The following is a 27086-nucleotide window of genomic DNA, read 5'->3' as shown; positions in this document are numbered from 1 at the left end:
AGAAGAACTCAGCCTAAATACGCAGGGTTTGGGTGTTAAACGTGTGAATGAAACAAAACACAACTTCAGATACATTTGTGATGAGGAAACATTATAACATAGATCAGAAAATAGTGTAATATTGGTGATTTAATCTAAACTAATTTGAAATGTTATAATTTCCCTGGTTTAACTTTGTAACATCCACACCTTCGACACTGTGAAAATGAAACACAGAAAATTTGCTCACTTCTGATTTGCAAAATCTTAGTTTGAACAAATATTAGAACAAATAATTTTAGGAGTTTTAGGCCAACTTCTTCTCTGTTGCCATAGAAACAATAACAGACATTACCTTCGGCTACAGACTAATTATCTGTCTATGATGAACAGATTTCAAGATATCAATCAATTAGACTTTATTTATAGAGCGCTTTATGACACTCAAGGTGACCAAAGTGCTTTTGCAATAGATATTTCTGTCGGGTTTCTTTTTGAGTTCAGATGTGATGCTGCCAAATTCTACACTGTGTCTCAAAATGGAGTTCAAAGTAAGAACAGACGCCTTGTATGTGTGAAAGCAGAAATTGTCAGAGCAAAGGTAACTTGAATGAAGGTCCAGGAAAAAAGTGTTAGAAGAAAAAATGCACCTAAAAACTGAAAAAAATTTAACTTTAGTTCACAGTAGGGCTGCTTGATTATCACGATTATTTTGGTCAATATTGAAATTACGATAATTTTTTTTGTTACATGATGCATTTATTTAGCATTTCTCTCTAAAACACTTTGTTATTGATAATTTACACAAAACTTTCAAATTCAAAACAAATTCAGGCTATAAACATGAACTTTAGAGCAGTTTTGCCATGTATAAAACATAAAATAAATAAAATATACTTTGAACATGAAATAAGGCATAGAAAAACATAAATGTATCCAAAATAAACTATATATCCAGCTGTCCTACAATCCCTATATTACAAAATAACATAAATATACATATTTATATATAAAATATCCCAAAATAAACTTCCTTAAGCTTTAAATTGTTTCAACTCTATTATATCAGTTTGGAGACAAAAATTGAAATCGTGATCAAAATTAAATTAATTGCACAGCGTTAGTTCATCGTTAGATAATTCTGCTATAACGACATACCAAAATCTAAATCTCAAAATTTCAGATCTTATTTTGTATTTTATGTGTGAGAAAATTCTATTCCCATACCAGATCTTTTTCCCTTTGTATTTGAGCAAAATGTGTCTTATTCCAGTAGAGATATATTATATAAGCAGCTCTTAGGATCAAAATAAGTCTGCTGTATACTGTCTGCATCTAATTATAAAGTGTTTTTTGGTCCGATAATCAGGAAGTGCTCATTAGTATGCTATTTGTAAGCTTTACCATGATTCCAAAACTCAGCTCTGGCCTCTGAAAACTGTAAAAAGCGCTTATAAACTGATCACCGTGGATAATTACGATGCCCTGAATGCATAAAATAAGTGAGGAAAAACTTCGGACCACTGTTTTTCATATTTTAAGACAAGAAAAATAAAAAAAGTAATAGTATGTGTTGCTATAGCTGCTTCTCCATGAGGCCACATGTGCGAGCTTAACCCACAAAACCACTAATGCATTTCGGTGCTTTCTTCTGCAGGCAGCTCCTATGACCAAGACGGATGTTTATAATGTACAGAAATCCAGCAGCATGGTTAAGTCCTGGCTAAATCCTGTTTTTAGACCTGTTTTTGTCCTGTTTTTAGACCTGTTTTTGTGTTTTTAGACCTGTTTTAGACCCTGTTTTTAGACCTGTTTTTTTTAGACCCTGTTTTTAGACCTGTTTTTAGACCTGTTTTAGACCTGTTTTTAGACCTGTTTTAGTGTTTTTAGACGTGTTTTAGTCCTGTTTTTAGACTGTTTTAGTAGACCTGTTTTTAGTGTCCTGTTTTAGACCTGTTTTTTTTTTAGTCCTGTTTTTAGACCTGTTTTTAGACCTGTTTTTAGACGTTTCCTGTTTTTAGTCCTGTTTTAGTTGTTTTAGATGTGTTATTAGACATGTTTTAGTCCTGTTTTTAGATGTGTTTTAGACATGTTTTAGACCTGTTTTAGTCCTGTTTTTAGACCTGTTTTTAGTCCTGTTTTTAGACCTGTTTTAGACCTGTTTTTTAGATGTGTTTTTTTAGACCTGTTTTAGACCTGTTTTAGTCCTGTTTTTAGACCTGTTTTAGACCTGTTTTAGTCCTGTTTTTGACATGTTTTAGTCCTGTTTTTGACATGTTTTAGTCCTGTTTTTAAATGTGTTTTAGTCCTGTTTTTAGACATGTTTTAGACCCTGTTTTAGACCTGTTTTAGACCTGTTTTTAGACCTGTTTTAGACCTGGTTTAGACCTGTTTTAGTCCTGGTTTAATCCTGGTTTAGTATAGCGGTGTATGGGAGGGAGGACGGTCCGTGCAACGTACAGAAGGGGGGGTTCACGTTTTCATAGCCTGGTACCAAACGACCCACGGCCCGGTACTGGTCCCCGGCCCGGCGGTTGGGGACCCCTGGTATAGAGTATTGTATGGAGTATAGTATTGTTATATATTGTTCTCAACATAGTACTGAAAAAAAACAAAAAGTTCCCCACTAGAAAAGAAGAAAAGTACTGTTCCATCTCTCATATACACTGAAATCATAAATCAAGATAGTATTGATCATCACAGGCCTAGTTTGAGTCCTTATGCACTATTTTTCCTCACTACTGTAATCTTTTTGTAATTATATAATACGCCAATCTGCATTAACAATACAATTCAATACAATTTCTCCAGCAGCCATGTTCAAACTAATTAAAAACTGACTTGTCTAATTAAAACTATGCATGTATTAGAATGTGCAGGGCGTGTTTATAGTGACAGGTCCCTAATGGAGAGATGGACGGATCGTGCTCCTTTGACATAACGAGACGAGGGAGAGGTTAACCTGTCAATCGGAACAAACCAAGCAGGACCCAGAACTGTCAGCTGGAGTTTATCACAGGAAAACAGGAAAGAAGAAGGAAGAAGAGAATGAAAACGAGAACAGTTTTTCAATTTATTCTAGGTAGAGGCTGTCGTGTTTTCTAAATTATGATAATGTGTGATTTCTTTAATTTCTGGATGAGCTGTTTTTGAAAAGATGAGTTAGCAGGGTTGCTTTTAACAACTGACAAACATGACAATAACAGATTCACTGAGGGTCTAAGGAGAAGGTTAACATGGATGATGCTCAAGTTAATTTAAGAAAGAGATAAAGAAACTGAGCTGCTGCGCTAGTCCAGTGCTTCTCAATTATTTTCTGTCATGCCCCCCCTAGGACGAATAAAACATCTCGCGCCCCCCCGCGTGACTATAGATAGTATAATTTGTCTATAAAATTGTTATAAGTACACCTGTGCGTAACACTGCCACCTTATATGACGCCAACAACGCTCGCTGGTTTACTGAAGTAGCAGTCACAAAGCGGGATGATTGTCGGCAATATTCGGCACGTTTTCGCTGAAAAAACTCAAGCGGCTTATCAGAGTGATTGGGGTGTAATGTATTTAAGTGACGCCTTAATTTATTGGGCTTCATGCTGTCGGCTGCCAACATTTTTAGACACAGTAACACACCGGTCTTTCCTCGTCTCCCACCGTAGTCACAGTGAAGCCAAGCGCTACATACGCTTCGTCATATTTCCTCGTCTTAGCTTTCGGGAGATTTTCGTTTGTCTCTTTATCTCCGTCTCTCTCCGTCTGTCTTCTCATCCCTGTTAAATATTTTTTCATGGTGTCACTTGAGGGTCTGCTACACTTCGTGTCTACACTTCATACTCAAACTCTGTGCTGTGTGCAAAGCGCGCATGCTCAGTGCAAACAAAACTCCTACACCACCGAGCGAATGCTCCCTGCGCACACTCTGCCAATGAGAGCGCCACTGCCCCCTAATGTAGTGGAAGTGCAATTGCACTTTATTCTAAAGGCCCGTTCAGACCAAAGCGTCAAAGCGTCCACTTTCTATGTAAAGTCTATGTGGACGCGCGACTAGAGCGTCCTGCGTTTTTTGCGGCGCGTTTTCGGCGTCAGCGCGGCGCGAATCTGCGTCAGCGCAGCGCGTCTTCAGCGTTTTGGCGTCAGCGGCCAAGACGCGCGTCCAAGGCGTCAGCGTCAAGAAGTTGAAAATGCTGAACTTTTCGCGTCAGAACGCGCCGCGTCAACCAATCAGGGACGAGTATCCAGAGACGCAGCGACGTTATTATCAGGAAGAAAGACCCGAGAACCAGAACGAGAACCACAAACATGAACGGAGAATAAATATATACACCACAATCACCGAGCCGATCGCGAGGACTACACCAGGACCGGACCAGGACCGGACCAGGACTAGACCGAGACTAGACCGAGACTAGACCGAGACTAAACAAGGACTAGACCGGGACTAGACCGTGATTAGACCAGGACTAGACCGGGACTAGACCGGGACCAGACCGGGACTAGACCGTGATTAGACCAGGACCAGACCGGTATTAGACCAGGACTAGACCGGGACTGATCCAGTGTCATTAGCGGAGTAGAAATATATATACGCCCCAGTCGTCGACCCGATCTCCTCCTTTGATGTTTTATGTCATAAAAACACTCTCTCAGTCTGGTCTGACATTGTTTCGGGAAAAGAGCGGGACCGGGCTCTTGTTTCCAGGGCAACGGACGCGCATCAAGTATTTTTGTCCCGTTCGTCCACGGCGTCAAAGATGCGCGTCGGAGGCGTCTAAACTCAAATGCAAAGGCTCCAAATAGAGGCGACAAGGCGTTTTTTGACGCGTTGGTGTGAACGGCCCTTAAGACAGTAAAAAAAAATCAAAATAAAAAAATAAAAAAGCATGTTCCCCGAGGTCAAACGCGCCCCCCTTGACGGAGCCTCGCGCCCCCCCTAGCACTGCGCTAGTCCAACACCGCCAGCTCAGCCAGAGTTATCTTAACTTATATCAGGGGTGTCAAACTCAAATTTTCAGAGGGACAAAATTAAAAACTGGGACTAAGTCGTGGGCCAAACTAAATATTTATTGAAACATTTTTACATCTCTATGTTTTCTCTTCTTTCAAGATATGTATTAAAATAAATGTTTAATAATAGTTTTGCCCACACACTGACTCTAGAACAAGCGTACTATAAAATAATAGCAACATTTTAAATAAATAATGTCTCTATAGTCTATCTGTAGCCGGTGGGCAGCTCTTATACATTTGATATGATCTCGCGGGCCAAATTTGGCTCCCAGACCTGAGTTTGACATGTCTGCCTTATGTCGTCAGCATTAGGGATGTAACAATAACCGAAATATCGTGATGTGGTATTGTCAAAGTTCTCGTGGACCATCACAATATATTGAATTACAAGTCTCTTTGCTTAAATGAACAGTTATGAAGCAGCAAGAGCTAAAAAGAGACAGAGGGAACTACATAGACCATGATCCTTTGCTCCATTTCAGTGTAAATTACATGAAGAAATGACAGTTTTAAGCACTTTTAAGGCTTAGTTCTTTGGATTAAGTCTTGTCAAGGCATTTTAAGAGGAAAAAATAGCATATTAACATTTTTGTTAGCCTCCACAAAATATCGCAATAAATATCGTACCATGAGATCGTGAAAATATTGGCCAAACGTTGGCCAATTTCACTCAAATTTTAATTGTGCCTTCACACCCCGACCCTGAACAGTCTGATGTGAAGAAAAATGGGTGCAATAGCGCCCCCTAGAAAATTTATATGTAAAAATAAGGTTTTATTTGACAACTAGGACTAAAACAGGACTAAACTAGGACTAAACCAGAACTGAACCAAGACTGAGTGTGGGGACGGGCCCGGAGGTGTGCCCGCCTAGACCGTCGTGTGACTGTTATTTTTTAAATAGAATCCACAAATGTTGGACCTGACTATTTATCAAAGTTAAATTATGCATTCAAGTTATCACAAGTTTAAAAATGTCAGTATAAAAGGACAAGTGTTGGCTTGATCAATAGCACAATAAAGCATTGGCTCGACCCGGGAGTCTGATTGAGCTGTGATAAACGGTTGAGCCTCTGTCAGCTTCATGACTGTGGTGACAGGAACGGATCTCCAAGGTGAGGAAGAGGAGGAGGAAGAGGAGGAGGAAGAAGAGGAGAAGGCAGCACCCGATACCGCCACTAAATCACCCCGCGCATGCTGCCTGGACAGAAATGTAATGTGCACCCCGAGGCCCGCGGGAAAAACTCCAACTGAGCTGTAAGAAAATGGATTTTAGGAATGAGTTATGATTGGCATTTTGGTTTTGTAGACGTAGCAGAATATAGAGACTTTCAATGATGTGTGATAAAATAAATCAATACTAAATACTAAAGGTCAGACAATCCTTTAAAGCCTGGAAAAACATGCTCTGCTTTATTGCATTTCACTAGCTATAGTTGGTTAGTTTCATTTACCTACAGTATTTATCATTCTTTGCTTGTCTCTTTTTATTATTTTTATAATGTTTCTCTTTTGTACTGAAGAATTTTACATTGTGTTTACACTGTTTACTAAAAATATAAATAATTAAACCCAAAAAAGAAACAGTATGTAGCCACTTTCTCTGCACTGAAAGCCTGGATTCTTACTGTGAGCGGTTTTTGCGTCTCCAAAAACCTGACCTACACTGTGCCCCCAGCTGTGAGTCACACATGAATCTCATTTGTGTTGCCAGTTCCAACGCTGAAATCCAGTTGGTTTAAACCTAAAATAATCCCTGTATCATTCGTTCATTCGTTTTTCAATATAAAACCAAAAATAAGAAAACAAAAAGAATCAGTTTTCTTCATTATTTGTCTCCAAAACCAAACTGAAAAAACAGATAACGATTCGTTTTTTTCAGTTTTTGTGTTAAAATGAAGAATGGAAAAAATGGATAACGGCGTTTACGTGACTTCCATGACTGCGATGCCGGACTATTGCGCTGCATACGCACTGATCCAGGTCCGGGACCAGACCGAGACCAGACTGAGACCAGACCGGGACCAGACCTGGGACTGAGACCGAGACCAGACCAGGACCAGACTGAGACTGAGACCGAGACCAGGACTGAGACCAGGACCAGACTGGGACCAGAGCAGGACTGAGACCGAGACCAGACTGGGACTGAGACTGAGACCAGATCAGGACCAGACCGAGACCAGACCGAGACCAGACCAGGACCAGACCGAGATTGAGACCAGACCGGGACCAGACCGGGACCAGACTGAGACTGAGACCAGACCGGGATCAGAGCAGGACTGAGACCGAGACCAGACTGGGACTGAGACTGAGACCAGATCAGGACCAGACCGAGACCAGACCGAGAACCAGACCAGAGACCAGACCGAGACCAGAGACCAGACCGGGACCAGACCGAGACTGAGACCAGACCGACCGGGACCAGACCGAGACTGAGACCAGACCGGGACCAGAGTGGGACTGAGACCGAGACCAGACCAGGACCAGGCCGGGACCAGACCGAGACTGAGATCAGGACTAAGACCAGACCGGGACCAGATGGAACCAGGTTGACGCCTGAAAACATTAAAACGTTGAACACCCTCTCTGTCACAGAAAGAACTCATACTCCACTGAGTCTTGTCCTTTAGTCCGACAGAAGTGGAACCACATCAGGGCACAATAGTGAGCTGTTTTTTGAGCACTTAGTTTATGCAAATTATCCATGCGGTTTTAAGTTTTGTTTCTGTAAAATGTAAACAAATATGCTCAAAGCTGTGTGGATAGCGAAGGCTTGCAGACACAGAAATGACGTGTCTGGACGCAGATCGTTTCCGATACAGTGATACAGTGAATGGTTTCAGTGTAAACGTAGCCTGAGAATAATCTTTAATTTGGCGCCTCATCTCTTCTAATCGCATGTACCCAGTGTGCTCAGAGTTATGCGTCAGTGGGGAAATTATGAAAACTGAAGTGTGGTTATAATTGTTGATCAGCCGAACAGAACGGAACGCTACAATGACATTTTATTGTCTTAGTCCTATTTATTTATCTGATCTGCTTTTATCATATGCGCCCTCTCGGACTCTCATGTCCTCATGGTTGTCATCTTCTAACTGCCCCAAGAGTCCAAACTAAAACTCACGGTGAAGCTCCATTCAAAGTTTACTCAAAACGTATCTTTTTAATTTAGCTTTTAATTGAAACTTTTACTTGTTTTAAAGTTGTTTTTATTGTTGATTGTTGTTGTTGTTGTAAATTCTCCATCTAATTTTAGCTGTCCAGTTTTTATTTTTATTATGACCTTTAGGAGTTTTATGTTTATGTTTTATGTTTCTGTTTAAATTGTTGTATATACGGATGAAACAATGGGTGGGGATGCTGTTGTTTTTAATTATTGTCATTTTTCTGTTGCCTGTGAAGTAGGGATGGGCATGATTAGTCGATTAATCGATAATTGATCATTAAGAATTTCATCGATTATGTAAATTTTAATCGACAAATTGAATGCAGGTTGCTGTGCGTAGCGTGACCAAACAGGTCTGTACATGTGTCTCTCTGCATCAGAAGGAGCGAGCAAACAAACATTCTGTCAGCTTGCAACGTACCGAAGTGCATATGCATATTTAACGATGACTTGTACAAGAAATTCCACGCTTTCCGTTCCGGTCGGGACAAGTGTGAGTCCATGTGCACAGTGTATAAAGCAGCACATATGTTTCGGTGTCCAGTGGGAAAAAGCTTTACCAGGTGAGAGTCGCGCAATGTCGATGACGAGTCCCCACCTCCCTCCCCCCGTACGGTGTCCTGGTTTTGACAAACGCAAATATGTTCACACTAACCTGTATTCCACTGAGTCATGTCTTTTAATCCGACAGAAACTGACTGCATCAGCGACACAAGAGCTGTAGTTTTATTTTCACTTAGTTTATGCAAATTAGCGATGCGGTTTTAAGTTTCGTTTCTGTGAGAGTTGAGCAAAACTGAATTAAACACATTATAATGTCAAACGGGCTGATGTGGCTCTAGAGTCGTTACGGTTTATATGTCGTAAAGTTGAATTTATTTATGCAGATTAGTAGTGCAGATAGTAATAATAATGATGAACATTTTAATATAAAAACGTTAATGATTAATCGATAATCGATCGTTAATTCTCTCGACGATCGATTAAGAAAATTTCATCGAAACTTTGTGCTACTTTTCAAATATATGAAAAGTGCTACACATAAAGTTTGATTGATTGATTAATGTAGGTGAAGAAAGCTGTACTATTTTCTAGTTTTTCCGAGATTTTGTCAGACTTACGATCGTGAACAGAGCCCGCCGGACGTTATCATCGCATCTTTCCAAACGTCTTCCTGGTTTGTGATGTAAGCGTGAATCGAGCCTCTGCTGGAGGTTCTGAGCTTTCACATGAGGCCTATCCACATACTGAGAATGTGGAAAAAGATCCTTATGGCTCCTCTCTCTGCAAATTAAGGCACAGGCGACCCAGGTTCAGAGCGCAGCCAACATACAGTTCCTTTAAATAAATAATCTAAAAATAATTGGTTAGTGTCGTCACGTCAGCTGTCGACACTGCGCAGGAAATGTTTGAAAAATAATTACACTTATGTTTAGAATAAAATCAGTACATAGGGAGAGCATCTAAATATAACCACGGACGACAGAACCTGCGGAAAAAAGGTATTGTGAAAAATACCTTTCATGTACAGCCTGTAGTCGTCCTCATTTGCGGGTTATTCAAAAGAAAATGAATTAGCTGCTCCCAAAATAGTCTAATGTGTCTTCTATTTTTAACATGCCTCTCTGTCATCCAGCAGGGCATTTTTCATAAAGTCTGTTAATGTAGAGTTATGAGGAACTGGGCTCAAAACCAATATTAATGCCGTTACTCAAACCAGAGCTGTAATTTTGTTTTCAAATCAGGAACCAGCTCCCAAATATAAAAAGCACACAAACGAGCTGATCCCCCTTTCTGATGTCACGGTTGTCAGTGTTGGGAGCAACGAGTTATAAAAGTAACAAATTACTGTAATGCATTGTTTTTGCTGTAATGTTCGGCATTACAGGGAAAAAAGTGGTAAAAAAAAAAAAAAAAGTGGCGTTACAATGTTTTTTTAATCTGGACTGAAGTGGTGACTTTTTTCGTTTTTCTTCATGCAAACTTGCTAAAATCACCACGATATCAGCAGCGGTGAAACGCCGGAGGTGCACCTACGTAGACCGAGATTCGCAGAACTCCACGCTCCAGGAGCTAACGCTGAGGTCTTGGTTCAGTCCTGGTTTTGTCCAGTTTCCTGGTTTAGGGTTTAGTTGGTTTAGTTTTAGACCTGGTTTAGACCTGGTTTAGGTTTAGTCCAGGTTTCCTGGTTTAGTCCAGGTTTAGTCCAGGTTTAGTCCAGGTTGGGTTTTCAGTTTTTAGTCCTGGTTTAGTCCTTTAGTTTTAGTCCAGTCCTAGTTCAGTTTCAGGTTTAGTCCTTTAGGTTTAGTCCTGGTTTAGTCCTGGTTTCAGTCCTGGTTTAGTCCTGGTTCAGTCCTCTGGTTTCAGTCCTGGTTTAGTCCTTAGTCCTTTTAGTCCTGGTTTAGTCCAGTCCTGGTTTAGTCCTGGTTTAGTCCTTTAGTTTAGTCCAGGTTTAGTCCGGGTTCAGTCCTAGTTTAGTCCTTGTTTAGACCTAGTTCAGTTCGGTTTAGTCCAGGTTTAGTCCTGGTTTAGTCCGGGTTTGGTCTGGGTTCAGTCCTGGTTCAGCTCTGGTTCAGTCCTGGTTTAGTCCTTTGTCTAGACCTAGTTCAGTTCGGTTTAGTCCAGGTTTAGTCCTGGTTTAGTCCTGGTTCAGTCCTGGTTTAGTCCTGGTTCAGTCCTGGTTTAGTCCTGGTTTAGTCCTGGTTTAGTCCTGGTTCAGTGGTTCAGTCCTGGTTCAGTCCTGGTTCAGTCCAGTAGTAGTCGGTTTAGTCGCAAAAGTTCAGCATCTTCAGTTATTTTGATGAGAGTAACTTAAAGTGCTGCAATAGTCGTGTGATGTTTTACATTTTAAACGCAGTAATATTGTAATGTAACAAATTACTCTGAATTGACAGTAACAAGTCATAAATAAATAAATAACACATTACATTTTTAAAGTAACTTGCCCAACGGTGACGGTCGGCCTTCAGGAAGAGCAGACGACCATCGGAGGAGCGCAGGTGGGCTCCCGGACACAGATTTATGTCCCTGTGAAGGAGGGAAGCCTTGGAAATTATTTATCGATTTTAAGTTGCGGCGGCGGCGGCCATCTTTGATCCCTCGTTCTTTACACAGACTGAAGTGTTTGTTCAGCGCATGAGGAGGTCTGAAATATGAGACGGATCTAGAAAAGTCTATTCCACCTACAGGGATGGACAATTAATCTACTTCATAAGACTTTCTTACTTGTGTTATTACCTCCGCCAACGAGGTTATGTTTTTGCCGGCGTTTGTCTGTTTGTCTGTTTGTTTGTTTGTCTGTTAGCAACATAACTCAAAAAGTTATGGACCGATTTTGATGAAATTTTCAGGATTTGCTGGAAATGTGAAAAGGAAGAACTGATTTCATTTTGGGGCTGATCCGGAAGAAATCCTGGATTCTGGATCACTTTGAAATTTTAGTTAACATTGTGGTAAATGGGGCCAAAATTTTTGTTTCTCAATATCTCGGTTAATTATTGACCAAACCCCATGAAATTTGACTCAGGGATGGACAATGGGATCCTCTTTCATATTCCAAATTGAAAGATACGAGACAAATATTTATGGAAAACACAATTAATATGAGGGGGACTGTAGTCCTTGGTGGAGGTCTGCGCTCTCTGAGTGCTTTTCTAGTTGTGTTATTGTTTTATTGTGCGTGTACAACATTGCAATTTAAACTAAAACTTGGCTTATATATCCATAAAAACCTTGCTTAATTTTAAAGCTTAGCCTTCCATCTCTGCGAATCGCTATAACCCACCTCTTTCTAATACATGGTTCATTCGGGAATCTGTGAAAGCTTAAATATGGTTGTCGTTGTTTATTTGAAAAACAGAGAGGAACAGAGCAGTGACATCTAGCCGTCGTTTGAGCCATTGTTGTTGTTGTTGCTCCAGAAGTGGAAATGCACAAAATTGACAAATCCCGGCACCAAAACCCAGAAGCGTAAGTAATAATCCCCTATTGAAGGAAGTTTACAATTTCTTAAAATATAAAGCTATGCCAGAATCTGCTTTATGACTGTGGTGAAAGGAACAGATGTCCACAGTGAGGAAGAGGAGGAGGACAAAGTCAAATTCACAGAGGCCAAAATTAAAAACTGGGGCTAAGTCATCTGCATGTTTTCTCTTCTTTCGAGATATGAAATGTTAAACCTTTTTGTAAGACAATTTAAGTAATTTATCTTCCACGTACATTGTTCCAGTTTAACACTTGACACAAAATCTATATTTACACCATGATCTTCCTTTGGCGCACCACTGGCAAACCTTTATCTAAATTGTGGCATATTTCTGTCTAACTGGAGTCTACTGACCTTCATAGTCTCACCACTTGCTTTATAAAACTCCTCATTTGGAAGCATAAACAAGAGATTTGAACACTCAAAGATCATACTATGTTCACTTTTGAAATCATACTGTGTTCACTTTTCAAACCCCTGGGCCTGTATTATTGATCGTAAATAAACTTCTCCTGACGTCCAGTGGGTCTCCAGCCTTTTACTTCCACCGTTTCTTGGACAAACTGAAAACTTCGACAACACTTTTCTTATCAAAATAAATGTTTAATAATAGTTTTGCTTAAACACTGAATCCAGAACAAGCAGAATATAAAATAATAATACAAGTTTATATAAATAATGTCTCTATAGTCTATCTGTAGCCGGCGGGCAGCTCTAATACATATTTGATATGATCTCATGGGCCAAATTTGGCACACGGACCTGGTTTTGACATGTCTGAGTTAGAGGAAGATGAAGAGGAGGAGAAGGAAGAAGTCCTGGACAATGTTTTACAAAAAAAAAAAAGTAAAAGAAAAAAAATCTCGATCACATTTAAACTAAAACTTAGATTATATATCCATACAAATGTAACTGAAGGTAGTTTACAATTTTAAGAAATCGTAAACAGAGTCAAAGCAGCCTTGACTTTGACTTTGATTGAAATCGATAAAAATCATAATTGTCTAGTGTGTATGTGTGTGTGGCAAGTAGGGATGGGCATGATTAGTCGATTAATCGATAATTGATCATTAAGAATTTCATTGATTACGTTAATTTTAATCGACAAACTGAATGTAGGTTGCTGTGCGTAGCGTGACCAAACAGGTCTGTACATGTGTCTCTCTGCACTCAGAAGGAGCGAGCAAACACAAACATTCAGTCTGCAACACGCCAAAGCGCAAATGTGTATTTAACGATGACTTGTACAAGAAATTCCACGCTTTCCGATGCGTTCGGGACAAGTGGGAGGCCATGTGCACAGTGTACAAAGCAGCACATATGTTCCGGTGTCCAGTGGGAAAAAGCTCATCAGGACACCGAAAACATTCAAAGCTTTACCAGGTGAGAGTCGCGCAATGTCGATGACGAGTCCCCACCTCCCTCCCCCCGTACGCTGTCCTGGTTTTGACAAACGCAAATATGGTCACACTAACCTGTATTCCACCGAGTCGTGTCGCATCAGCCACCAGAGCTGTTTTTTTTTATCTTTGTTTAGTTTATGCAAATTAGCCAAGCGGTTTTAAGTTTCGTTTCTGTGAGATTTGCGCAAAACTGCATTAAACCCATTATCATGTCAAACGGGCTGATGTGGATCTAGAGTGGTTACGGTTTATATGTTGTAAAGTTGAATTTATTTATGCAGATTAGTAGTGCAGATATTAATAATGATGATGATAAATTTTAATATAAATACGTTAATGATTAATCAATAATCGATCGTTAATTCTCCTGACAGTTGATTAAGAAAATTGTATCGAATGCCCATCCCTAGGGTTTTCAGTTTAAAAGAAGCACTCAGCCTAAATAAGCAGGGTTAAACATGTGTGAACTCTGGATATGTTTTTGTTGAAGACACAACATGATAACATACCAGTACCTCAGAAAATAGCCTAATATGAACCCTTTAAAAAATAATGCAGATGTTTTCATTCCATATCGGTCAATATCCACACAGCGCGACACACCACGCCCACCGCAACGCTCGCAAACTAATTATGCGGGACACAGGTGAGCTCTGGGAACGTTACAGAAATCAATTTGTGCTCAATAAACCGCACAAACATCTCCCAGCTGCAGCCCCGATCACTCCAACTTTTTATTAACCATCTCAAATGAGTCTTTCTATTGTTCCACCTGGTGCAGACGACGACACGCGGGCCTCACGACGACGACAAACTAGCACAGTTGCCATAGCGATTAACAGTTTAAGACAAAATACGACATCGCGGTATGGCCTTTAAGATGCTACAGATGAGGGCTATTCTCAGCGCTCGCCTATGGAGCTCACCGGGAAAGATCTTCCTGTGGAGATGCTCACTATAATATTCTTTACTATCCTCCCGCTTTAAAGGCATATGATTGGAGAAAGGATTACGGTTGCTATGACGAAAGACTCTTACTGTATATTCCTGTAAAAAATGTAATATTTACTATTAAACTAGAACGATAATTGGATAATATTTCGACATGTTTGTAAAAATGATGGTGAACTACGACTATGAAAAGGTGAAGTTGTCCATTCTACATTTTTAACAGGAAGTCAGTCCCATTTCTACTCTTAAACTGTTTGTTTATTGTAAAAATATTGATCCAAAGTGTAAAATAATGATTATATGTTATAGTTTATTACAGAGTCTTAGAAAAAAAAGCATGATATGTCTTCTTTAAATGTGAAAAGATGGGAAAATGAAACTAAAGGTGCAGAACTATAACTTAATATCCTTGTTTGAATACTTACTACACTTTTTTCCCACCATTTTGAGATTGCTACTTTAAAAGAATGTAATTTAATGTTAATTTACTAATCAAACTCTGTAACTGTGGACTTAGGAAACTCATCAATGAAGTCTTTTTTTCATCAATTTAACATATTCTTTAAATAACCCACATTATGCTAAATGTAAATTAGGTACTATATTCATAACAGGATTTTATGTACATTTTGAGGCATCTAAGAATAAAATATAGCAAAAAAGAGACAAAAACAGCTGGACTTGCTTAATTTAGAAGCTGGACTTGAAGCTGAAGTTTCCATACCAGCCAACAACATTAACAAAATCCACAGTATGTAAGGATTATGTTACTAAAAACATCTATATTGATATTGTATAACTTCACAACATTTCCACCATTTTGAGGTTGTTTTACTATTAAAAAAATGTAATTTAATGTTAATTTACTAATGAAAATCTCTAATTGTGGACTTAAGAAACTCATTAATGAAGTATTTTTTCAAACAATTTAACAAAACACCATATTACGCTAAATGTAAGTTAGTAAGATATTCTCAACATGATTTTATGCACATTTTGAGACATCCAAGAATAAAATATAGTAAAAAAGAGACGAAAACAGCTGGACTTGCTTAATTTAGAAGCTCAAGTTTCCATACCAGACAGCAACATTAACAAAATCCACAGTAACTTTTTACCCAAAAAATAGACCAGAAAAGGATTATGTTACTAAAAACATAGTGGATATTGTACAACTTCACAACATTTCCACCATTTTGAGGTTGTTTTATTATAAAAAAAAGAATATAATCTGTAATTTAATGTTAATTTACTAATGAAACTCTAATTTTGTACTTAGGAAACTCATTAATGAAGTATTTTTTTCAACTATTTAACATATTTTTTAAAGAGCCCAAATTATAAATGTAAATTAAGTATGATGTTCCCAACGTGATTTTATGCACATTTTGAGACAAACAAGAATAAAATAAAAATAAGAATAAAAGAGACGAAAACAGCTGGACTTGCTTATTTTAAAAGCTGAATTTTAAAGCAACATTCAGAAAATCCACAGTCTGTAACTTTTTACCCAAAAAATAGACCAGAAAAGGATTATGTTACTAAAACATATATAAGGACTATATAACTTCACAACATTCACAATATTATCATTTGCTCATCTCTAATACAAACAGATTTTTTGTGCTTTTACTGCATCAATTATGTCAAAATGGTTAGAAACTGTGTTTGAATTTAGCAGAGGTTTTAAATACTAAGTACTACTACAGCTGATCCAGAAAATACATGAAAAAAATCTTGCAAAATCATTACAAAAAAAATATTATTATGAAGCTACAAGCGAGTACAAGCTCAACACGACTGATGCTACAACCCATAATGCATAGATCTTACTTGGCCTGTTTTGGGCACTCAGAGTTCTCGTTTCATGTATTATTCACTTTGCACAGTTGGGGTCAGTAACCAAGCAACTTCAGAATTCACAATGGCAATTACAAGGCCGACGGAGAGTCTGTGCGTGGCCGCAATGAATGTCATACACGCAAGGTGAAGTGTCTTGCCCAAGGACAACACTACCAATGAACCAATGTGTCACAATTATACCACAATAACACAAAACGCAATACTTAATTATAGTCTTTTAGTATTTGAAAGTATAGAAAATCCTAGTGTTGTAGTCAAGACCACACTAATCGAGACCAAGGCCAGTCTAAGACCAAGGCCTCTGAGAATCAAGATGGAGACAAGACCAAGACTTTTAAAGGTCGAGATCAAGACAAAACTGAGACCACGGCCCATCGAGACCAAATCAAGACCAGCTTTTTCTACATTTATTTGTATATTATAGTTATTTTGGTACATTTATATCAATGGATTTATTTTTTATCTAGCTCCATTTGATCTGATTAATGTTCATTTAAGCCAAGCAAACTGTACTGCACTAAAACACTCTGCGACCCTTTTTTGGACCCTCACCCACAGTTTGAGAACCCATTCTTTAATCCCACTTCCACACGCACTTTACAGAAAACAACTTCAAAGTGAATCAAGTGGGTTTTTTCAAGTTCATAACATTTAAAAGTACATTATCTTATTGGTTTTGTAATGATATTTAGCAGCGTCTGCACATTTACCGGCCGTAATCAAATATGATTGAACTCATGGAGTGTCAGACCTCGAGTCCAAGACAAGACCGAGACCAAGCGCCAGCAAGACCGAGACAAGATCGAGACCAAGCACCATCAAGACCGAGACAAGACCAAGTCCAAGCTCCATCAAGACCGAGACAAGACCGAGTCAAGACCGAGACCAAGCACCAAGACCGAGACAAGACCAGACAAGACCGAGACAAGACAAGACCGACAAGACAGACCAAGACCAAGACCGAGACAAGACGACAAGACCCAAGACCAAGACGAGACAAGACCGAGACCAAGCACCAAGACCGAGACAAGACCGAGTCAAGACCGAGACCAAGCACCAAGACCGAGACAAGCCCGAGACCAAGACCGAGACAAGACCGAGTCCAAGCGCCATCAAGATCATGATAAGACCGAGTCCAAGAGCCATCAAGACCGAGACAAGACTGAGACCAAGCGCCATCAAGACCGAGACAAAACCGAGACCAAGCACCATCAAGACCGAGACAAGACCGAGTCAAGACCGAGACCAAGCACCAAGACCGAGACAAGCCCGAGACCAAGCCCCATCAAGACCGAGACAAGACCGAGACCAAGCGCCATCAAGACCGAGACAAGACCGAGACCAAGCACCATCAAGACTGAGACAAGACCGAGTCCAAGCACCTCAAGACTGAGACAAGGCTAAGACCAAGCGCCATCAAGACCGAGACAAGACCGAGTCCAAGCGCCATCAAGATCATGATAAGACCGAGCCCAAGAACTATCAAGACCGAGACCAAGCACCTCAAGACTGAGACAAGACTAAGACCAAGCGCCATCAAGACCGAGACAAGACCAAGTCCAAGCGCCATCAAGACCAAGATAAGACCGAGCCCAAGAGCCATCAAGACCGAGACAAGACTGAGACCAAGCGCCATCAAGACCGAGACAAAACCGAGTCCAAGCACCTCAAGACTGAGACAAGACTAAGACCAAGCGCCATCAAGACCGAGACAAGACTAAGACCAAGCACCATCAAGACTGAGACAAGACCGAGTCCAAGCACCTCAAGACTGAGACAAGACTAAGACCAAGCGCCATCAAGACCGAGACAAGACCGAGTCCAAGCGCCATCAAGATCATGATAAGACCGAGCCCAAGCACCTCAAGACTGAGACAAGACTAAGACCAAGCGCCATCAAGACCAAGATAAGACCGAGCCCAAGAGCCATCAAGACTGAGATCAAGCGCCATCAAGACTGACACAAGAGAGACCAAGTGCTTTCAAGACCGAGACAAGACTGAGTCCAAGCGCCATCAAGACCGAGACAAGACCGAGTCCAAGCTCCATCAAGACCGAGACAAGACTGAGACCAAACGCCATCAAAACCGAGACAAGACTGAGTCCAAGACCAACGCGAGTCCAACACCATAAAAAAGCAGTCTCAAGGCCAGTTTGAGTACTACAACACTAGTAAATCCATATAAATATTCTCAGTGGAAATGTTGATGTTTTTCTTAACCTTTCCCTATAAGAAGAGATTTTCATTCAAGGTTCTATATTACACAAAGTCGACTCCAGTGAGCTTTAAGGCACGTTGCAATACTTCTACCTCCTCAAAAACTTACTCAAAGTTGTGTTTTGTTTCATTCACACGTATGACTAGTCATTTATTATTAGTCTCCAAAGCTCAAAATGCTCTGGTCCACCTTGTGATGTCATGTAGTGGTAGTTTTGAAGTAAACAGCTACATTTTAGATTTCGTTCAGGAGACATTGGCAATTCCAGGTTTGAAATCAGTCAAATGATTCCAGTGAAGGTGTATGGAGGTATGTCTGTGACGAGTACAGAACATTATAACATAGATCAGAACATGGCGTACTACGGGCCCTTTAACTCATCCCAAACAGGGCACGTCTTGCTTTATAATCCCTCTGGAGCTCGGCAGTTGTCCAGGCCTTAAAATTGTCTCCCCTAATTCATGTCCAATTACTGCAGACAAAATGGATCCCTCCCTCCCTGTAAAAGAGCAGCCCTGCCGGAAACAAAAACAAACACACAGACACAGGGCAGTTTGAGAAGATACACTGTCTGCTGCAACGTGGAGACAACTAATGAGCTTCACCGAGACTTGGAGTTAGCCTGCATCATTAAATACCATTCAGAGGTTATGTCATGTTTACAATAAGACTCCATGTTCACATTTTTAACAAGATGAGCTATAGTTATTAAGGCGATATTTTAACTCCGTACGTTCAGTTATAATAAAGCAAAACAAAACAAAAACTCATTCGCTGATAATCACTAATAAAGCCAGCTTTATTTAATATATTCTTTAACAGGGCTGGGCATCATTAAGAAGTTGCCGATACGATACATACCTTGATACATAATGCACGATACGATACATATCTCGATACATAGGCCATGATACGATACATATCTCGATACATAATCCACGAAATGATACATAGGCCACGATACGATACATACCTCGATACACAGGCCATAATACGATACATACCTCGATACATAGGCCACGATACGATACATACCTCGATACATAATCCACGATACGATACATACCTCGATACATAATCCACGATACAATACATACCTCGATACATAATCCACAATACGATACATATCTCGATACATAGGCCACAATACGATACATAGGCCATGATACAATACATCCCTCGATGCATAGGCCACGATACGATACATACCTCGATACATAATCCACGATACGATACATACCTCGATACATAGATACCACGATACATAGATACATACCACAATTACGATACATAGGCCACGATACGATACATACCTCGATACATAATCCACGATACGATACATACCTCGATACATAGGCCACGATACAGTACACACTTCGATACATAGGCCACGATACGATACATATCTCGATACATAGGCCACGATACGATACATACATCGATACAGTGCACTTTCGATTCGATACGATATATTTCAAATTGATTCGATATGGTTCAATAAAAAAATAAAGGCTAAATCATGGCTGTTATACTAAGGCTAGTACGTATTTGAGTAGTTTTTGTTGTGGATGTAGTGTTCGTCCACACTAATCCGATGGAAAACGGCTCCAGAGATGTAACGATCTGATCCGGCACTGTGTGGACACCTGAAAACGTTGATACTCTGATATAGGTCTGTGCACCGCGAAGTAATTCATCGCCAAAACGCTAAGAGGCTAGGATATATGTCCATTCATATATACAGTCTATGTCTGCGTATGACCTGCAGACGTATAATCTCTCAAAAGTTTAACATGAACCATCTCCAACGCGATAGAAGCACAGAACAGACTCACCATCAGCAGAACACCCCTCTGTCACAGAACAAACACTCATATTCCACTGAGTCGTGTCCTTTAGTCCGACAGAAGCTGAACTGTATCAGATACACAATAGCGAGCTTGTAAATTATCCATGCAGTTTTAAGTCTCATTTCTGTAAAACGTAAATAAATATGCTCAAAGCTGTATGAATAGGGAAGGCTTGCGGACAGAGAAACATGTCTGGATGCAAATCGTTTCTGATACGGTGATAAGGTGATTCGCTTCAGTGTAAATGTAGCCTAAAAGTCTTTGTTAAACCACTTCTTGTGCAAAGTCCATATGAAACACAAACATGTTAATCGTCAAAACAGTGAATATGTCAAATAAACGTGTTTCCTTCCATTAAACAAGCAATAAAACATAATTTAGTAAAATATACCAAAAAATACTCTTGGCGATATATCGATACAGCAGCCCACGATATCGATATTTTACGATCACAAACGACAAATGATACAATATGTTGATATTTAAATATTTTTGCACATCCCTATTCTGCAAAGGGATGATATTATTTTCTGATTTATGTTATGTTTTTTCCTTATCACAAACAGACCTTGAGTTGTGTTATGTTTCATTCACACATAAATGAATAATCATCTATTATTAGTCTGTTTACATCTCCAAAGCTCAAAACACTCTGATGTCATGTGGTAATACAGGAAAAGCTTCAGTATGTTTTTCAACTCTGTACACCTTCACCAGAAACCTGGAATTGCCACTTTCTACAGAACTAAAATGTAAAAGGTAGCTGTGAACTTAACGCCGTTTGAGCTTCGGGAATGAATACAGCCTGATAATGCAGGAGTAAGACAGATGGAACATGTGTGAATGCAACAAAACATAACTCCAGGTCTGTTTTTAAAGAGGTAACAACATTGTAAGGCTGTGCAATGAATCTAATTTTGATCGCAATTTCAATTTGTGTGTCAAATGATCTCCAAGCTCATTTAATAAACGATTTAAAGCTTAACATTTATTTCGGGATTTATTTTTTGGATTTTTAAAATATAACTAATAGGGATGTAACGATATCCAAATCTCACGGTACAATATTATCACAATATGCATCTCACAGTACGATATTTATTGCGATATTTTGAAGAGGCTGATATAATTGTAGATAGGACACGTTTCTGCTTTTAAACACCGTGACGAGATTTTGGTGTGAATTATTTCCATCATAATCCCAAGAATTCAAGTAAAAAACATATTTCTTCATGTTGTCTGCACTGAAATGAATCATGGGATATGTAGTTCCCGATGTTTATAAGCTGTTTGTACTATAAAACCATGCATTTAAGCAAAGGAAATTGTAATTCGATATACTGTGCCAACTCACGATATTATTGTGAGACTTTTGACGATATAATATCACGATATTTCGGTTACATCCCTAATAATTAAATATATTTATTTTATTTTTAAATATAAAGATTGTGAAACAGCTGGATATATAGTTTATTTTGGATACATTTATGTTTTTCTTTGCCTTATTTCATGCTCATTTTATGTTTTATACATCGTAAAACTGCTCTAAGGTTCATATTTGTAGCCTGAATTCATTTTCAATTTGAACGTTTTTTTAAGCGAGAAATGCTGAATAAATGCATTGTGTAACTAAAAAATAATCATCTGAATAATTGTGATTTCAGTATTAACCAAAATAACTGTGACAATGATTTTTTCCATAATCGAGCAGCCCTACAACATTCTAACAAGTCTAAAAGCTCACGTGCAGGTTTTCATGTGACAACTGTAAATGTCACCGTGAAAAAGCCACTGTGTTTCTAATTAGACATCAGTTACTCACCTTTTATTTAATTCCCTTAATTTATGACTTAGAAATGTTCCTTCCTTTCAGTTGTGACTAAAGGTGCATTCACAACTTCACACTTGCACCACATCAAAATGAAACTAAAGAAAAATGGAAAAAGAAAAATCAATCGATCCAAGTCTACATCACGACAAATTGGGCTCAAACCGGGACCAAACGAGGACAAGCGAACGCACCCGAACACACGGAGACGCACCATTCATGAAGGCTCAATTAGAATTGCTAAAGAAATGCATTCATATATGACCTTGCTGCAGACGGGAACACTGAGCTGAGCGCTGTCTAATATAACAGCAGAAGATCAGTCCAGTCCATAGGAACCCGATGACCTGAAGCTTAATACTACTGTCATTTTTTGCTGATACACGACTTATATACAAAACTTACTGCATATTCAAGATGCTTTATGTAATTTTCTGGTCAGGAATCTGCCATCTGCTTGTTAATTGGAGATGTTATTGCTTTGCCTAGAAATTTCCACCATATGGCATTAAACTTTTCTATCTCCGTGAATACAAGATGAAGAATACTAGGGCTGGGTATTAGGGATGGGAATGATTAGTCGATTAATCGATAATTGACCATTAAGAATTTCATCGATTACGTAAATTTTAATCGACAAACCTAATGTAGGTTGCTGTGCGTAGCGTGACCAAACAGGTCTGTACATGTAGCTCTCTGCACTCAGAAGGAGCAAACACAAACAGTCAGTCAGTCTGCAACGTACCGAAGTGCAAATGCGAAATTCCACACTTTCTGTTACAGTCGGGACAAGTGTGAGTCCATGTGCACAGTGCACAAAGCAGCACATATGTTTCGGTGTCCAGTAGGAAAAAGTTTTACCAGGTGAGAGAAGCGCAATGTCGATGACGAGTCCCCACCTCCCTCCCCCCGTACGGTGTCCTGGTTTTGACAAACACAAATCTGGTCACACTAACCTGTATTCCACTGAGTCAAGTCTTTTAATCCAACAGAAGTTGACCGCATCAGCGACACAAGAGCTGTAGTTTTTATCTTCGCTTAGTTTATGCAAATTAGCGATGCGGTTTTAAGTTTCGTTTCTGTGAGAGTTGCGCAAAACTGAATTAAACACGTTATAATGTCAAACGGGCTGATGTGGCTCTAGAGCCGTTACGGTTTATATGTCGTAAAGTTGAATTTATTTATGCAGATTAGTAGTGCAGATAGTAATAATAATGATGATCATTTTAATATAAAAAAATCGATTAATCGATAATCGATTGTTAATTCTCTCGACGATCGATTAAGAAAATTTCATCGAATGCCCATTACTACTGGGTATCATTAAGAAGTTGCCGATACGATACATACCTCGATACATAGGCCACGATACGATACATTTTTTGATACAGTGCACTTTTGATACGATACATTTCAAATCAATTCGATACGGTTCAGTGAAAAACAAAGGCTAAATCATGGCTGTGATACTAAAAGTCTACTAAGTCCACTGAGTTTGTGCAAAGTTAATATGGGGTCTGTCCATATGAAATCAGCTGCCCTCCCCGATGAGCCAAGTACAGATTTAGAACCTATGACCCAAAATCTACAATAATACAAATTTTCAGCTTCCTAGCTCTATTTTTTTTTAATAAGTTATGGTCTCTCAAACATGCTTATAAATTAAGGCTTCTGAAAAAGTGAGTATGGCCCCAAAATTTCAACTGGCCATAACTCAGGAACGACTCAAGGGACTGAGCTAAAATTTTAGATTCTTTCATTTGGTCATTTTAGAAATTTTTTGAATTTTTTTCAGCCAAATCTGAGATAGCTCATAATTAGATTCCTTGAAAGCAGCTGATTTCATGTGGACTGACCTTATGAAAAGCACCTGTTTTACTCGTCAGAACAGTAAAAACGTCAACACAATCATAGCTCTTACTCAAAATAATTTAGTAAAATATATCTAAAAATACTCTTGGTTATATATTGATACAGCAGCCCACGATATCAGTACTGTATTATCACCTTAAACTAAACGATATATCGGCTTTTCAATATTTTTGCACTCCCCTAAAGGATAGTCTACTAAAAAGTTGCATAGTGCTTCTTTAAAACTGCACAACATTCAGGAATCTATACTATTATTTTATGAAGCATATTTTTCTCAGCTGACAGTCATGATGTTGCTTTGCCTAGAATGTTCCATAGCACAGCATTAAACCTAACCTTATATTTATTCAATTACAGCTGTTAAAAAAACATTCATTCGTACAGTGAGTGGGGTCGCCTCTCCATAGATATAACCTGTCACTAGGAGTGTGCAAAAATATAAAAATATCGATATATCGTACATTTAATGTGATGATGCAGTATCGATATCATGGGCTGCTGTATTGATATATCACCAAGAGTATTTTTTGGGATATTTTACTTAATTATTTTGTTACAGCGCTACAGTTTTGTTGCTTGTTTAGTCAAAGGAAGCTCATTTATTTGAGATTTTCACTGTTTTGATGATTAAAATGTTTGTGTTTCATATTAACTTTGCACAAGAAGTGGTTTCACAAAGACTTTTAGTAACTGAATCGATTTGAAATATATCGTATCGAACCAAAAGTGCACTGCATCGAGATATGTATCGTATCGTGGCCTGTGTATCGACGTATGTATCGTATCGGCAACTTCTTAATGACACCCAGTCCTACCTGTAACATGACCTGGCGCTCTTATTCAAGGAGATGGATAAGTTTAATGCCATACTGTGGAACATCCAAAGCAAAAACAGCAGTGATGAGTCAGAAAAGTTACACTGTACGTCTTTAAAAATGTGTTTTGCTTTTTTTTTTCCTGATTGGAGCTTGCCCTTTTAATCCACTCCACTTCTATTTGAGAATTTGGCATCATTGAAATCACACCTCTAATCACTTAACCAAGAGTCTATATTTAACCTAATTGTGACGCTTCCCATTCCTTGTCATCGGTATGCCATCGCTAAATAGTGCGCTCTGCCCTGTCAGAAGTGCCCCGAAACGTCCCCAAATACGGTCCAATTTACAGTTCGCAATGGTCTCCACGTGATTACACCGTGGCAATTAACAGCACGTTTGATTGGAGAAACTGCGCGCCGGAACAGCGACAGCGTGACGCCAAAAAATCACATCAAAAGAACTGCCAGCGATGTGGGAAAAATGTGCATTATTAATAGACAAAAAGACGTGCGTAATTATCGGCGCACGAATTGGAGCACTTACCGATAGTGGAAATATGAGACGGGTGAAATTCATTGTCCGTAAACCTGCATAACAAACACGTTTTCCCCACGCCAGAATCTCCCAGGAGCAGGAGTCGGAAGAGCACGTCGTATTGTTTAGCCATTTTGATTTGTAAAAAGGTTGCACTGTGTTGGATTTAGCCTTGAGGAGCTAACTGTGCACAGATGAATGAGCGATGGCTGACCGCTCGCATCCCATGTCTGCTGCTGCTGCTGCTGCTGCCTGCCGCTGGTCACCGGAGCGCAGTGCTGGAGCAAACAGGGATGCTCCTCCGCGCACACGGCCGGTGGGTGCGGCGTGGACCACGGTCAAGGAGGAGAGAGTGAGGACGCGTGAAGATCCGGGGAAGGAATTCAAAGTAAAAGCTCAATAATAATAATAATAATAATAATAATAATAATAATAATAATAATAATAATAGTAATGGCATGAGGTTAACAGAGAAATGCAAGAAAACATATTCGCCACTGCTCTTTTGTTGATCATTTCTAAGTGCACGGGTGGTTAACCTATCCTAAAATTGGCTAAAGTAAAGGTACACGATGTAGGTTAACATTCGACATCATTGCTTTGCCTGGAATGTTCCACAGTATGGCATTAAACGTAGTGACACAATCCAGAGGAAAGTCAACATATGTACTTTTACCTGATTTATGACAGGATATATATAAAATGTGTTTCTCACCTTCCACGGTGGTAGGTCTCTCACCCTCATTCAGCTCAGGTCCTCTACCAGAGGCCTGGGAGCTTGAGAGTTCTGCGCAGTATCTTTGCTGTTCCCAGTACTGCACTTTTCTGGACTGAGATGTCCATTGTTTTTCCCGGTATCTGTTGAAGCCACTCTTCCAATTTGGGGGTTACAGCCCCGAGTGCTCCGATCACCACAGGCACCACTGATGCCTTTACTTTCCAGGCTCTCTCCAGCTCTTCCTTGAGCCCCTGGTATTTCTCTAGCTTCTCGTGTTCCTTTTTCCTGATATTACCATCGCTTGGTATTGCGATGTCCACCACCACGGCTCTGCTCTGTTTCTTATCCACCACCACTATGTCTGGTTGGTTCACCATCACCATTCTGTCACTCTGTCAGTCTGTATCTGGAAGTCCCACAGGATCTTGGCTCGGTCATTCTCCACAACCTTTGGAGGTGTTTCCCACCTTGATCCTGGGGTCTCCAGCCCGTACTCTGCACAGATGTTTCTGTACACTATGCCCGCCACTTGGTTATGTCGCTCCATGTATGCTTTCCCTGCCAGCATCTTACACCCTGCAGTTATGTGCTGGACTGTCTCAGGAGCCTCTTTGCACAGTCTACACCGTGGGTCTTGTCTGGTGTGGTAGATCTGGGCCTCTATTGCTCGAGTGCCCAGGGCCTGCTCCTGAGCAGCCAGGATCAGTGCCTCTGTGCTGTCCTTCAGACCAGCCCTCTCAAGCCATTGGTAGGATTTCTTGATATCAGCCACTTCAGTTATGTTCCGGTGGTACGCCCCATGTAGGGGTTTGTCCTGCCATGATGGTCCCTCCAGCACCTCTTCCTCTGGACCCCACTGTCTGAGACATTCTCTGAGCACCTCATCTGCCGG

At 39.8% G+C, this 27086-nt stretch overlaps 1 protein-coding gene across 1 annotated transcript in view; it reads right to left on the bottom strand.

Moving 5' to 3' along the window:
* rab15 (RAB15, member RAS oncogene family) overlaps positions 1-25681 on the bottom strand; it is a 71043-nt gene extending 45362 nt beyond the window's left edge. The window contains exon 1 of the mRNA XM_055149440.1: positions 25486-25681. Within this exon, the coding sequence (XP_055005415.1) occupies positions 25486-25609 (124 nt within the window). The 5' untranslated portion in view covers positions 25610-25681. The remainder of the gene's footprint in view (positions 1-25485) is intronic.
* Positions 25682-27086: the final 1405 nt, after the last annotated feature.

This window comes from Boleophthalmus pectinirostris, unplaced genomic scaffold (assembly GCF_026225935.1).
Source record: "Boleophthalmus pectinirostris isolate CB_2022bp ecotype Guang Dong unplaced genomic scaffold, ASM2622593v1 HiC_scaffold_13, whole genome shotgun sequence".
Classification (NCBI taxonomy): domain Eukaryota; kingdom Metazoa; phylum Chordata; class Actinopteri; order Gobiiformes; family Gobiidae; genus Boleophthalmus; species Boleophthalmus pectinirostris.
The sequence above is the reverse complement of the archived record's forward strand: the minus strand, read 5'-3'. Positions and strand labels throughout refer to the sequence as shown.